At 38.6% G+C, this 16,477-nt stretch overlaps 1 protein-coding gene across 1 annotated transcript in view; it reads right to left on the bottom strand.

The window, feature by feature from the left end:
• Window positions 1-16,477, bottom strand: part of LOC101039474 (glycophorin-A) — a 32,241-nt gene that overhangs the window by 9,007 nt on the left and 6,757 nt on the right. Inside the window, exons 2-3 of the mRNA XM_074396864.1 lie at window positions 948-1,040; window positions 170-265 (exon numbers count right to left, since the gene is read on the bottom strand). Coding sequence (XP_074252965.1) covers window positions 170-265; window positions 948-1,040 — 189 coding nt within the window. The remainder of the gene's footprint in view (window positions 1-169; window positions 266-947; window positions 1,041-16,477) is intronic.

Here is a 16,477-nt window from a genome sequence, read left to right as displayed (position 1 = left end):
CTTGCCTTCTCTTTCTTTGTCAAGGTGATAGTTATGGTTGGTAGATGGGCTTTGAAGTAAAACACATGGGTTTTCAGCCATGAAAGTCTGAGAACTTTCACGAGTTACAGCTCACGTAGAGTTCAATCACAAGTGACTCCAGAGCAACCATTTAAAACTAAGAACATACCGTTTTTCTGTTCTGGACGTAAATGGTTTCTACCAGAAGATTCTGAAACTCCATCAGCACTAGTAGGGATTGGGCCCGTGTCCAGTTTGTGCTCATCTGCATAAAAGAGAAGTTGAGAAAAGGACCAAGAATGAGGTGACCGTGTGAACATAAAACGTATCATGAAACACAAATTCTCCCACATCCCTCCCAGCAGCAGCTCCAGAATTTCTTCTTCTCTCCTGAAAACTAACAAGAGAGACCGCCACCTGACTACTCTTATCTCTGCACCCAGCTTTGCTTATCATTTATCAGTCACCAAGAATGTGGGAGGCTCTGAGCTAAGCACTTTTACATACATCTTGTTTAGCCTTTAGAGAAACGCTGTTAGGTAAGTACTGTGTTACTGTCCCCATTTTAAAATTAAGGGGATAGAAACCTTGCAGCGCAACTCACCCTGAGCCAGCAGCTGGGATGGAGCTGAGCCCAGGTCTGAGCTGAACTTGGTTTGCACGCAGACCCTCCGTGCCACTGCAGTATTAGATCCCCTTTATCTGGCCCACTATTTCATGGTCACACACATCATTTCTGCGCTTTGCTACGTTGTTTTAATGTCTTTAACTCACAGTATTATTTCTGTGAGATACTCCAGAGGCAAGGATTCCTCCGTAGCAGAGGCTGTGTCTACTTAGCGCCCATTTCTCAGTGTTTGTCAGTTTCCCTGCCGTGACAGATCCCTTAAAGTGGGGTTGCAACACAACAATGATTTCGGAGCCACCATTTAAAAATAAAAACAAACCGATTGTCACTGATGGGACGGTAACCTCTGTGGGCAATCCTGGAGTTTTCGTTTCCGTATGAGGGGTAATTGATGATGCTATGCTCACAAATTCTGTATAAAATAGAAGTTGAGAAAGGGATTAAGAATGAGGTGACTGAGGGGACCATCTCAAACTACAAATTTCGTCACATCCCTCCAGGCCCTGAGCTAAGTGCTTTATATATATATATATATATATATATATATATATATATATATATATATATATCTTATTTAATCTTTAGAGAATTGCCATGTGGTAAGTATTGTATTATCAGCCTTATTTTAAAATTAAGGGGCCAGAAGCCCCTCCAGAATTTCTGCATAGCAGAGGTTTACAGATAGAGAAAGTGTACCTTTGTTTTCTCATCTGTGCAATAATAAAACCTGCCTCAAAATGTCATTGTGAGAACTAAATTAGTTTAAATATGTGTGTGCCTGTGGTATATGTGTGTATGTGATGTGCATGTCTATGTATGTGTTAGTAGTACTTGGCACATATAGGGCACTACATATACATTGGCTATTATTGTTATCATGCTTGTAAAGGGGTAACTTGAAGCTGCATTTGGGAAACTGTCTATGCTAAGAAAGGTGGAAGCTCATAATAATTATATGGAACAAATGTTATTTCCCATATCCGTGTCTCCATCTGCTAGGGACAATCTTACTTCTTCAATAAAAACTGAAACAAAAATAAAACACTATTAAATTTAATGTTCTTACAGTTCAATAGAGGTCGAGTCAATTCTAAGCTTCCCCTCCCACACTTTTTTTTCTTCTTTCAAAAATAGATGCTCAGAGTTGTGATGGAATTATAGGCAATGCTGGCTCCAGCCTAAGATGCTTATGAAGAGCCAGATAACCAGGCAATGGAGTGAATTCTAGGTCACCACTGTTCTCTAGTATAAACATATGCATGCAAACATGAGACATAAGAACACCTCCCCACATTCTCTCTTGCTCCAACCATGTAAGACATGCCTACTTTCCCTTTGTCTTTGCCATGATTATTTCCTGAGGCCTCCCCAGAAGCAGAAGTGCTATGCTTCTTGTACAGCCTGCAGAACCATGAGCCAATTAAATTTCCTTTCTTTACAAATTACCCAGACTCACTTCTTTCTTTTTTTTCTTTATATTTTAAGTTCTGGGGTACGTATACAGATCATGCAGGATTGTTACGTAGGTATACACATGCTATGGTGGTTTGCTGCTTCCATCCCCCATCATCTACACTAGGTATTTCTCCTAATGTTATCCCTCCCCAATCCCCCCACCCTCTGCTATTCCTCCCCTAGCTCTCTTGTGCCCCAACAGGCCCTGGTGCGTGATGTTCCCCTCTGTGTGACCCTGTGTTCTCATTGCTCAACACCCACTTATGAGTGAGAACATGCAGTGTTTGGTTTTCTGTTCTTGGGTCAATTTGTTGAGATTGATTTCCAGCTCTATCCATGTCCCTGCAAAGGATATGAACTCATCCTTTTTATGCCTGCATAGTATTCCATGGTGTATATGTGCCACATTTTCTTTATCCAGTCTATCATTGATGGGCATTTTGGTTGGTTTCAAGTCTTTGCTATTGTAAACAGTGCTGCAATGAACATATGTGTGCATGTGTCTTTATAATAGAACAATTTATAATCCTTTGGATATATACTCAGTAATGGGATTGCTGGGTCAAATGGTATTTCTATTTCTAGATCCTTGAGGAATTACCACACTGTCTTCCACAATGGTTGAACTAATGTACACACTCACTAGCAGTGTAAAAGTGTTCCTATTTCTCCACATCCTCTCCAGCATCTGTTGTCTCCAGATTTTTTAATGATCACCATTCTAACTGGCATGAGGTGGTATCTCAATGTGGTTTCAATTTGCATTTCTCTAATGACCAGTGATGATGAGCATTTTTTCATATGTTTGTTGGCCACACAAATATCTTGTTTTGAAAAGTATCTGCTTTGCCCACTTTTTGATGGGTTCTTTGTTTCTTTCTCGTAAATTTGTTTTAGTTCTTTGTAGATTCTGGATATGAGCCCTTTGTCAGATGGGTAGACTGCAAAAAGTTTTTCCCATTCTGTTGTTTGCTGATTCACTCTAATGACTGTTTCTTTTGCTGTGAAGAATTTCTTGAGTTTAATTAGATTCCATCAGTTATTTCTTCATAGCAATGTAAGAATAAACTAACACAATGGGTTTTCACATTGCATCTGAATGTGAACATAATAAATTAAGCAAGTCAAATGACAAAATACCACATGCAGAATGAATGCAAGCATCTGGAAAATGAGCATTATTGGAAGAGCAACAAAATATTTTCAACATTCCAATAGCAAGCATACTTTTACTAACAGAAGAAACCCCCCCCCCAAAAAAAAATTACACAAAACTTAGTCTGTAAATATTTATCAGTTTAAAGGTAAAACATTTAATTGAGGCCTTCCAGTAGTTTTTGACTACAAATGCTCATATTCCTTCAAGTTTCCTAACTGTTCATCAGGACGTTAGGGACTGCTTGAGTCAGAATTCCAAGGGTTCGGGTGGGGATGTGTGTTCTGTCTATGGGAGGGTGCTGCACTTTTCTTTGTGAACATCTGCAAGACTCTGCATGGTCCAGTCTGGTTTGCCTCCCATCTTTATTGCATCACTCTGCCCTTCCCTTTTGGGGGTCCAGCCATTCTGCACATCTCTTCGCTCTGTGAATGCACCATACCATTCTCCATGTTCTAAACTCTGTGCCAGCTACTCCCTTCATCTGAAATATTTGCTTTCCTATCTTTGCTTAACTACTGGCTTTTCAAGTCTCAGTTTAATGCCACTTCCTTTAGGAGGTCTTTACTGGCCTCCCTAACTAGACTAAAAGCTCTCTAATGTCCCTGGTGCTTAACATGGTGTTGTAAAATCTTATGATTGCTTAGAAATCCAGATATGCATTCCTTAGGCCTTGATGCTTACTGGGGGCCTTGGGTGTTTATTAATTTGTTCAATCATTTACAAAAGTTTTTTTTTTTGATGTGTACTGTGGGCTATGTACTAGGAATACAATGATAAATAATTCATAATAATTCCTGGTCTTTCCCTTCAGAGAAATTCCAGTTCAGTAAGAAGGACAATTATTTAACCTAAGTATAAGTATTTTAGGATGGTGGTGAAAGTGAGAGCACAAAGGAGACAGTGGTCAGTCCTACCTGGAGGAGGTAGAAAGAACTCACTGAGGTGTTTTTTTCAATTTATCTTGAAAGAAGGTGAAAAGGTTTTCGAGAGAGATCCAAGATGGCTGATCACTAGCAGCTCGGGATTGTAGCTCCCACTGAAAACGCAAAGAACGAGAGGACGCCACACCTTCACATGAATTCTTGTTGCTCACGCACCAGGAGATTCCCAGCGGAGGAGCCCCACGGGTCGCCAGCGCGACTCTTGTGACCGGCGAGGCGGTTTTGCCGGCGCCTCGGAGCGTCGGTTCTTGGTGCAGAGTCAGAAAAGCACCATCAATCTTAACGCCGCCGATTTGGTCGGCGCAGTGGGTTGCTCAGATTTTGGCGCTGAGAATCAATAAGTTGGACGTCCACTCAGAAACCCAATTACAAAGACGGTAATTATAAAGACCACAGATGGATAAATCTACAACGAAGGGAAGAAAACAGCCAAAAAAGGCTGAGAATGCCCAAGATCAGAGCGCCTCTCCCTCAGCAGAGGATCCCAGTTCCTCATCAGCAACGAAGCAAGGCTTGATGGAGAACGAGTGTGTTCCAATTACAGAAGCAGGCTTCAAAACATGGATAATAAGAAACTCCTGTGAATTAAAAGAACTTATGCTAACACAATCTAAAGAAACTAAGAACTTTGAAAAAAGGTTTGACGAAATGTCAACAAGAATACAAAATTTAGAGAGGAAAATAAGTGAATTGATGGAACTGAAAAACACAATACGAGAACTACGTGAAGTATGCACAAGTTTTAACAGCCGAATTGATCAAGCAGAAGAAAGGATATCAGAGGTCGAAGACCAACTCAATGAAATAAAACAAGAAGACAAGATTAGAGAAAAAAGGATAAAAAGGAATGAGCAAAGTCTCCAAGAAATATGGGACTATGTGAAAAGACCTAATCTACGCTTGATAGGTGTACCTGAATGTGACGAAGAGAATGAATCCAAGCTGGAAAATACGCTTCAGGATATTATTCAGGAAAATTTTCCCAACGTAGTAAGGCAGGATAATATTCAACTCCAGGTAATACAGAGAACACCACGAAGATATTCCTCAAGAAGAGCAACTCCAAGGCACATAATCGTCAGATTCACCAGGGTTGAAATGAAGGAGAAAATACTAAGGGCAGCCAGAGAGAAAGGTCAGGTTACCCACAAAGGGAAGCCTATCAGACTCACAGCAGATCTCTCAGCAGAAACCCTACAAGCCAGAAGAGAGTGGGGACCAATATTCAACATCCTTAAAGAAAAGAACTTTCAACCAAGAATTTTACATCCAGCCAAACTAAGCTTCATAAGTGAAGGAAAAATAAAGTTTTTTGTGAACAAGCAAGCACTCAGAGAATTCATCACCACCAGGCCTGCTTTACAAGAGCTTCTGAAAGAACCACTATACATAGAAAGGAACAAACAGTATCAGCCTTTCTAAAAAATACCAAAAAGTAAAAAACATCAATATAATGAAGAATTTACATCAACTAATGGGCAAAATAGCCAGCTAATATTAAATGACAGTATTAAATTCACATATATCATTATCAATTCTAAATTTAAATTGACTAAATTCCTCAATTCAAAGACAGCCAATTTGGACAAAAACCTAAAACTGTATGCTGCATCCAGACCCATCTCACATTCAAGGATACACAAAGACTCAAAACAAAGGATGGAGAGAGACTTACCAACCAACCAGAGAGCAAAAATTAATAAATAAAAAGCAGAAGTTACAATTTTTGCCTCTGATAAAATAGTATTTAAAGCAACAAAGATCAAAAGAAGCAAAGAAGGACATTATATAACGATAAAAGAATTAATGCAACAACAAGAAGAGTTAAAGGTCCTAAATATACACACACCCAATACAGGAATACCCAGACATACAAGACTAATAAAGAGACTTAGACTCCCACACAATAATAGTGGGAGACTTCAACATTAATATTAGACAGATCAATGAGACAGAAAATTAACAACGATATCCAGGACTTGAACTCAGATCTGGAACAAGTAAACGTAATTAACATTTATAGAACTCTCCACTTTACACAAAGTATACACTCTTATCAGTACCACATCATATCAACTTGGAAGTTTAAACGAAATGTTGGTTGGCTCCTTGTTTGCTATTCTCTTCCCTCATTTTTTCATGTCTCCATTATTAAGGACAATTATAGGCATACCCATATTTAGACTGCATTCTAGCCCGGGCAGCAAAGCAATACCCCCATTCTCTCTCCCTCTTCCTCTTTCTCTTTCTTCCTCTTCTTTTCTCTTTAAAAAAAAAAAAAGAAAGAAGGCTAGGATTTTACCAGGCAGGCTGTGTGGTACCAGAAATGCCTTGGAATTTGAGACATCATTGCAAGTTAGAAAAACTGCAAGTTATCTATGTGGCTGCTGCACAAGGTGTGAGAAGGAGAGGAATAGAGAACTGGGTGAACAGCAAATGAGAGGCTGAAGAGGTGGTGAAGCACCAGATGCTGTGGGCCATGTTCTAGAATTTGGACTTCATCATTAGGCAGTGGAAAGACAACGAGGGGTTTGAAGCAGTTTTTTATTTAGGGAAAATCACGGTCAGTAGTATGGAGGATGACCTGGAGGAAAAAAACGTGCCAGAGTTTTGCAGTAGAGGCTCCCAGCTTGTGTTCAAGAGTGGCCAAGATAAGCAATCCCTTTGCAAACTGGCCACTCCTGCTCACAGAGTGTCCTTATCACTTCTTAACATTCCTTTGGTGGAGAAGGGCTGTAGCCTGAGGCTTTAAAGGTGGCAGAAAATTGTAGCAGGTTCTAAAAAAATATGGCAAAGAACCAAGAATGGGAGCTAACATCTTTTAAAATTGGCATGTTAGCTCTTTTCTTTAAATGAAGTCAGAGAAGGTGAAAAGTATTTTAAATTTATAGGCAAAGTATGTGTAACTTTTTTATAAAAATGAAAATGTGCTTCAGAGCGAGAGCTCATTTAGATAACCTTTGAGCTTTATCAAAACAATCTGAACACTCTAGCAAAAAGGTAGGCTTCTTTCTTCTTTAATAGCTACTCGTCACAGTGAAAGAGCACTTGGTGGAAATTTTGTTCTGAAGTCAAGGCTGAAACCCCAGAGATCAAAAACTGTACTCAAGTTGACAAAGCTGGACTCAGACCTTAACGCTGGCTTTAAAATTTGTCCTATGTTAGACCATAATGCCTGTCTTTTCAGCTGGATCTGCAATCCTCCACTCTGGCTTTTAACAAGGCTCTGAACTATTGTCACAACTTGGGAATTTCTAGCATCGAGGGTAACACATTGACACAATTTCTTCAATGTAAAATTGTATATTCTTCATCCAAGTCCCATCTGAGCCTGTTACCTCCTATTTGTATCCTTAAAAAATTGATTGGTGGCCAAATTGATTTCATACTGAAATTTGCCACTTATGTTCTTAGAAATATTTGCTTTAATTCTCCAGAATCAGTTGCTTTGATACAACTTCTTATAGTCACCTAAGTCAACATAGTAAGAAAATAAACATATAAATGCCCTAAAGACAATTTGATTAAAAATGTGTTTAACATCATTTCCTCAACAACCTAACAATGGTAGCTGACCAATAATGATCTTTTTCATAGTTTGTTTCTCTTCCATTTTTGAAAGAAATGGAACAAAGAGAGCAAAACAAAATTGTCCCCTTAAAATATTGCTTCATGGGAATATTTTCCATTTCTGGAAAAAAAGATGACCTTATATACCTTTCAATAGGAATTAATATCCATGCTTGCTTAGTGGTAAGAGGAAGGCACAAAGACTTTATTGGAAGTCTATAATTTACAAAACAGTGTCATCTTGAAAGAACAGTAGTTCCCATAAAAAATGAGCTTTTCTGTTTTCTAGTATTAATTACATTTTAAATAATATTTTTAGTTATTCCATAGTAGAATCACATGGGGGCAATTGAAATAATTTTATCAACAGCTTCAAATTAAATAAACCAGCACCTGGTTGAAAAAAAAATCACCTACCTAGAAGGAGAAACAAAAGAAACGTCCTCAAATGCTAAAGCTTCTTTCAAATTCAAGGAAAGGAAACCAAATTTTCACAATACGATCCCTTAAAATCACCAAGAATGTTCAAAAGTACACTTGACAGCAACAGCTCACATAACTACTTGTTCTCCTAGATTCCTAAGATGCTAACCAGCTAATAAACATCTGTGGACATATTCAATTCTGCAAAGCTGCAAAATATATGTGAAAAGATGGTTTTTGAATAGGACTTTTTACCATAGCATATTTAGTTCAGTAAACTGGGTAGAAAAAATGCAAACTTGTAACCATTGAACGACAAACATTAGTTTGCCAAAACTGTTCAGGACTGGATTAAGAGAAGGCTCTCCTGTTATTTTTATCTCTTTGGCCTCGGAGCTCTATGCTTTCTGTAGCTAAATTAGCTTCCAAAAATCTGCTTGTGTCATTCCTAGATTAAAGGTCAGTTTAAGTATTGCCCTGTTGAATTCAGAAGGTACACTTAAGCTAGAAAACCACTTGAAGAACATCTAATCCAACTTGCCGACTTTACGGATAAGAAATTTGGTATTATAAAAATTAAATTATTAGCTCAGATGGGCATATCTGGTAAGGAGCAGAATGGAGACTTAATTCTGCTGACCCCCAATGTTATTCTCACCTCCCAGATCTCACTGCCTGTTTGAGATCTTTTTGGCAAGATTTCTCTGATACTTCACCGTATTAGTCAGCAAGCATTGGGGCCCTTTGTACATGCAAAAAAGGGCCGCTAAATTCCTGAGCTCCCTGGATATCCTAAAAGTTAGAATTTTAATAATAGCCATGTAGGTTTCATTTTGCTAATTTTTCCACACTAATTTATTGTATTACTTAGATTATATCTCTTAGCCCTCAGTGTCCTTATGCTATAGCCACAAAGAGAAATTGTGTTTTGCTCTAGCAATACTGAAATGAGAGTCATTTTCTTAATCCCTTCACATCTTCTAGCAGGAACACATCCAGTCTATACCTGAAAAATTCCACTTCTGTCTCCAAGTGAAGCATATTTACCTTGGGGTGTTATGAAAGATGGATGTGTTAAGCATGTGGCTACCCAGGAATGGACAGGCCTTTGCTTACACTGCACATTTTCTTAGCTGTATGGGCCTCTGAAAAATGTATTCTCAAGACGTTACCCTGTGCCTACTTGCAAATGAATCACTGGATGAACCTTGGTGGATGGGTAGAGTTTTAGGTGAAGATGCAGAGGAGGAGGGATACAGAAATAGCAGGGGCTAACATATGGAGGAAGGAGAATACAACGTGCCTTCTTGTGAAGAGGCTAAGGGCAGCTAGCAGGCAAAAGCTGGGAAACCCCTCAGATTGAAGAGTTTAATGTTCCAGTGGCAAATTAGTGCAACATAAAACAGGTAGATTTGGGCATATTAGCAAGGCCTCAAACTCCTAGTTTAAATTTATGTTTTACCGTTCTCAGACACTGAAATGGCATTTGCTGTGGTACTTAGCACAAAGTAAAGATCTGTGACCTGAATTGAATTGTGTAATTTAGGTCTGGGAAGGGTGGAATGAATTGGTATACTTTCTAGAAAATGAAATATTCAAAATTTGTGTTTGAGTTGTCTCGCAGCTTATCCTTGTATAATACCTGGTAAGTTCTAGAACATTTCATCTCTCTTGTCTCTAATTCCCATGTGTTGGGGTGAGAGAATCTGGACTTCTGTCACTGTTCCCACTGTACCAAGGAGGTGGGGTGACTTAGGGGCACAGGACAGGTTAGGAATACACCTGGAAATAGAGAGCCAGCCTCCTAGCTCCCTGCTCTATGCTTTATTCACCAGATCACTCAGCTTTCCCAAATAATTGACATTTCTAACATGAAATCCTATTAGAAACATAAAAGTAAAATGTGATATAGGACAAGTACCCTGCAGTTTTGCTGTATGCCAAAACTTCCAGTGGCTGAGCTCCTGTCAAGATGTGATAAAGTCAGCTCATGCAGCTGCTGGTTTGGGGTTTGGTTCCCTCCTGACTTGCAGCTGAAAGAAGCCTTATCTTGCATAAGCAAACTCTTACAAGGACACACCCTGCATCCAAATGCCTTAAATAGTTTCCAAGTCTGAAAACTAAATTTTCTAACTGCTACAGTTTTTTGACATTGCAATGACCATGAAAACTGCTTGATAAATGCATCTGTAGAAGTTAGGCTCAGCTAATTTGTGGTAAAATTGGGACAAGAACTCACATCTACTGACTTCCAACTCATTGCTTTTTCTGCCAGATCTCATTGTCTTGGACAGAATGAATGCACAAATGGGAATCTTGCCTGTGTTAAAAGATGTTTGAAGAAGACTGTTCCCATGAAGCAGTATTTCAAGGGAACGATTTTGTTTTGCTCTTGAACCAAAGGCTTGACAAGTCCAATCTTGGTCAAGTTGTGATAATATAGTTAGATCATACTGTCTGTGGCCATTCATTTTTCTTTTTTCTTTATTAAGCCAAAGCAGCCAATCACAATTTAGAAGAATTGAACTCAAGGATAAAGTGCTTTATGCGATAGCATCTGAGTCTACTGTTTTGGATAGCCTATTCTCAATACTTTTTGTTCCGACTCTTCAGCCAATGACTCTGAAGAAAAACATAGCTTATTAACCGGTGCAGTGAATGTGCTAGGTGCCAAGTGGAATGATCCAGTTTCTGCTCATCTTCCGACTGACATGCTTTGGCAGTCCCCATACACCTCTTCACACTTCTGCCTTTCCTAACTTGGTAGAGAAGGATATTTTATCTATTCTACCTCATAGGTGTTGCGGCCTAGGAGGACTGCAGCTTCCCTCCAGGAAGCCTAAACTTTTTAGCTTGTCTCTGCACTGTCCAGCCTCCAGTCATCCACACTGTCTAAACCATCATTGAGATGGAGAGAAAAATCAGTCACTGTCATCCCGGCCAGTTCACATTCTTCAGCCTGGACAGATGGAAAGCAAGATGAATGTCTGTCCACTTCCCAGTGGGAAAGGAGAGGAGAGTTCTATTCCTGGCTTTGCCACCAAACAATTGGGGGAATCTATGCAAGTCTGTGAAATTATGGGAGCCTCAGTTTTCTGGCCTCTAAGATGAGAGGACTTACAGATGTCTCTCTTTTTAAACTTTAAAAAAAATTTTTTGCTTTTTTCTTGAGATGGGGTCTCACCATATTGCCCATACTAGCCTCAAACTCCTAGCCTCAAGCAATTCTCCTGGCTCATTCTCCTGAGCAGCTGGGACTATAGGTTCATGCCACCATACCCGGCCTGGAATAGATGTGTTCTAAGATGCTTCACCATTCATGAATCCTGGAAATCTGTATGTCTAAGATACTAACATTTGTAGTTAACACTTACTGTACACTTACTTTATTCTGCACGTCTCTCTAATCATTTTTAAAACAACTAGCGGAGAACCTATTGTTGTATGTTATTCTTTGTGGCGGAGAGAAAAACTCAGAAACATTGCCTAACTTGCCCAAGCTCACACAGCTGCTAAGTGGCAGACCTGGCTTTTGATTCCGATCTATGTAACTACAGAAGTGTCTGCCAAGGTCTACCGTGATCTATGCAGCAGAAGGAGAATGAGAGCATCAGATAAGTGTCATTGAGAGAAGATTAAATTCTCACCAAATTATAATGCAACTAACTCTCAAGCAAGCCTTCACTTCAGCAAATTAGGGATAAATGAAAAGATACAAAAACACTAATTAACCTTGTTCACAGCCTGAGGGTAGGAATGTTATACCTCTAACAGAATTGTAGGGTGGCCTGCAGTGGCAAATCCACATTAAACAGTTTGTTAACTTGAATCTTCATTTTTCCAGCCAAGCGTATTCCAATCTGTTCACTCCTGTCCACTAAAGAATCCTCAGAACAAAAGGGATTTCGCATACTTTACCTGTGCCTGCTTTGGTGTAAGATACTGGTATTTCTGTAGCTAAACTTCATACACATTAAATTTGGCCTTAAAGAAGTTAGGCTGGATGAAAAGAATATTAATTAAGAACAAAAACTTTATCCCAAAGTTCTCACACTACTGGTACTTTCTTTCACTGGTTGAACAATAAAAAATTGCAGAAACAAAACTAGTTCAGTAGTTTCCATTCTTGACTGCATGATGGAATCCTCTGTGGTATCCAGGCATTGGATTCTGATGTGCTGTCAGCAGTGACAACAACTGCTCCAGTGGTAATATAGAGTAATATATGTGAACTTCATTTTCCTGAGTTTTGAGGTCCATTCTTACATTTTCTATGGTTCTAGTGTTACCTTTATGTATAACTTGAACAGCTACAGAATGGGATATTAGCCTGAACGACTTTAGAAATAACACCATTTGCCATCTTAAATGCTGGTGTTTCTTACAGTTTTGTTTCAGAGCCACAGTCCCCCTCACTTCCTTCCTCAAATTGCATTTAATTTTACTTTAATCACTTTCCAAGGATAAACTCATCAGTGTGTGAAATAGACGGAGCTGAACCGCATGGTGGAAGCCAGCCTGGGTTTTTGGCCTGGAGCCTCACATCCTGTGCCCACCACCACCTGGCGGCAGTTTCAAAAAGCTCCACAGGAATTTAGCTTGGAAATCTTTAGTCTAAAACCTAAGCTTTCCAAATTGTCTGTTGAGATCCCTTAGCACAAGTATTAATAAACTTCCTATGTAAAGGGAGAGATAGTAACTACTTTAGGCTTTGTGGGTCATCTATGATAAATATTCAACTCTGTCACTGTGCAGAAGCAGCCACAGACAATATGTAAACTAAAGCATAAATGAATATAACTATGTTCTAATAACGATTTTTGGACAGTAGAATTTGAATTTCATATAAAGATTTGTGGATAGTAGAATTTGAATTTCATGTAATATTCACATCTTCTTCTTCTTCTGATTTTTTAGGCACTTAAAAAAGTAAAAATCATGCTTAACTTGTGAGCTATGCAAAACTAGGGGGCTGGCCGTTCACAGGCTATAGTTTGCTTGGTTCCTGTATTAGGAGAATCTTTGGATATGAAACCCAAGTATCAGGGCTCCACAGATTCTCTGAGACAATTCCAACATTCAGGGAAGACGGTGCATTCCTCTACCGATGGGCTGTGAAATCAGTTTACTGGGTTGTCACTGGCCTTAAAAAATTAAATTGTAGTCTGGGTGTCGTGGCTCATGACTGTAATACCAGTGCTTTGGGAGGCCAAGGCAGGAGCATCAGTTGAGGGCAGGAGCATCAGTTGAGGCCAGAAGCTCAAGGCCGGCCTGGGCAGCATAACAAGACCCCATCTTTACAAATAAAATAACAAAAAAGTTAGTCAGGTGTGGTCGTGCACACCTGAAGTCTCAGCTACTTGAGAGGCAGAAGCTGGAGAATCACTTGAATTTAGCAGTTGGAGACTAAGTAAGCTATGATTGTGCCACTATATTCCAGCTTAGGCCACAGAGCAAGAGCTTGTCTCTAAAAAAAAAAAAAATTAAGTTGTATAAAATAGAAGAGAATATATCAAAGTACATCACACATAATAAGGGAAGATATTACTCTGTGGAATCTTATTTCAGACACATGTGTATATGAGTGTGTGCTGTGAGTTGTAATGTACATTAACTATGTCTCAATAATATTTGATTATGTTTTGAGACTGAGGCACCTGGCTATACCCTATCTGAATACCTGGCTGCCAGAGGGGCTGAGGGAATCAATAGCCTATGACATGCCTGAAATGCACTCAAGGTCTGCACAAGCCATTTATCAGTGGCTCATGTACACCTTTATTCAGCTTATCTAAGTCCAGAAAGCACTTAGACTTTCTATGTGTGCCATGTCACCAAAATGAGAATTCCGAGAGAGAATGCTTTCAAAAACATAAAGTTAGCTAATGGGACAGTTACAAGTAGGCTATATACCTTTAGAAACACTTAAGAGAATGAAGGCAAATAAAACATAGTATACATATATATCAAAAGAGCAGAAACAAGGAATCATACAATAAAATACTAAATAAAGATGACAGAAATAAGATACTAAATGTCAGTTATGAACTAATGAATGTATATGGGTTACATCGTATTAGAAGACAAAGACACTAGTTTGAGTCAAAAGAGATAGGATGGGTGCCGTGGCTCACACCTGTAATCCCAGCACTTTGGGAGGCCAAGGGGGGCAGATTGCCTGAGCTCAGGAGTTCAAGACCAGCCTAGACAACACAGTGAAACCCCATCTCTACTAAAACACAAAAAAATTAAGCAGGCATGGTGGCTGTAGTTACTTGGGAGGTTGAGGCAGAAAAAAATGCTTGAACCCGGGAGGCAGAGGTTGCAGTGAGCCAAGATCACACCACTGCATTCTAGCCTGGGTGACAGAACGAGACTCTATCTCCAGTATATTAAATAAATAAACAAACAGGAATAACAATATTAATATTAAGCAAAGTAGAATTAAGAGCAAAGATATTACAGAAAACGAAAAAGATTAACTTGTGTCATTAAGCAGTATATTTCACAATGATTCTTAAGTAATTATGGACCATTATAGCCCAATAACATAGCAACGAGAAGTATAAAGCAGAATAAGAAATTGGCAAAAATACAATAACAATAACAGTGAGAAATTTTACATTTTCTCCAATTGTGATAGATCAATAAAGCAAAAAACAAACACTGTTCTTCAGACCGAATTGAGAGTGCAGAAATAAACTCATATATCTGTTGCCAATTAACTTTCAAGAAGGGTGTCAAGACCATTCAATGAGAAAAGGATAGTCTCTTTTAACAAATGTTACTGGGACAACTGCAAAATAATAAAGGTGGACTCTTATCATACATCATATAGACGAATTAACTGCTAATAAACCAAAGATCTAAATATAAGAGAACTACAAAACTCTTTGCAGAAAACATAGGGAGAAATTTTTATGACCTTAAATTTGCCAATTATTGCTAGATATGATATAAGAGCATAAGCAACAAAAGAAAAAAAAATTGGACTTGAAAATGAAAAACATTCGTGCATCAAAAGACTGTCAAAAGTAAAATCAAGTATCTACAGAATGAAGATATTTGCAAATAGTATATCTGACTATATCCAGTAGACAGAAAGAATTCTTACAACTTAGCAACAAAAAACAAAAATAAATTTTAAAATGAGTAAAGGACTAGAACCAGCATTTCTTTAAACATAGGCAAAATGCAAATGACCAACAACCACATGAGATGATGCTCAGCAGCATTAGTTATTAGGTAAATGTAACAAACCACAGTGAAAAACCATTTCATACTCTCTGAAGTGAACTGCTAAAATTTAAAAAACGGAAAAGTACAATTTCTGCCAAGAATATGGAGAAACTGGCACCTCACACACCCTGGTGAAAAGGTAAAAAGATGCAGCTCCTGTGGAAAAGAGTAGCAATTTCTTAATAAGTTAAACATAAAATTACTATGACCCAGCAATTCTACTCCTTTACATCACTGAGTATTAAAAATGGGTTCAATCAAAACAAGTACAGGAATATTAATAGTAGTTGAAAGGTGGAAACAACCCAAATTTTAATCAAATGATGGATGGATAAGTAAAATGTAATATACCAACACGATGGAATAGTATTTATTATAAAAGAAGTGAAATACTGATATATGCTACAATATGGATGAACTTTAAACACATTATGTATTTTTTTCAGCATTTATTTATATTTTCTTTTTACTTTAAGTTCTGGGGTACATATGCAGATCTTGCAAGATTGTTGTATAGGCATACACATGCCATGGTGGTTTGCTGCATCCATCCCCACTCCACCACCTACATTAGGGATTTCTCCTAATGTTATCCCTTCCCCCTGCTATGCCTCGCCTAGCCCCCCCCACCCTGGCAACAGACCCCAGTATGTGATGTTCCCCTCCCTGTGTCCCTGTGTTCTCATTGTTCAACACCCACTTATGAGTGAGAACATGCGGTAAACACATTATCTTAAGTGAAAGAAGCCATACACAAAAGGTTACCTATTATATGATTCCATTTATATGAAATATCTAATATAGGTAAATCTGTGGAGGTAGAAAACAAATCAGTGGTTGCCAGGGGCTGGGGGAATTGGAAGTGGCTGCTAATGGGCAAGAGGTTTCCTTTTGGAGTGACGAAAATGTTCTGGAACTAGATAATGGTGATGGGTGTGCATCGTTTTGAATGCATTAAATACTACCGATTGTACACTTCCAAATGGTTCAAATGGTAAATTTTAGATTATGTGTATTTACTACAATTTTAAAAATTAAATGAATGTAAATGATTTAGAATAG

Source organism: Saimiri boliviensis, chromosome 3, assembly GCF_048565385.1.
Source record: "Saimiri boliviensis isolate mSaiBol1 chromosome 3, mSaiBol1.pri, whole genome shotgun sequence".
In the NCBI taxonomy this organism is placed as follows: domain Eukaryota; kingdom Metazoa; phylum Chordata; class Mammalia; order Primates; family Cebidae; genus Saimiri; species Saimiri boliviensis.
The sequence above is the reverse complement of the archived record's forward strand: the minus strand, read 5'-3'. Positions and strand labels throughout refer to the sequence as shown.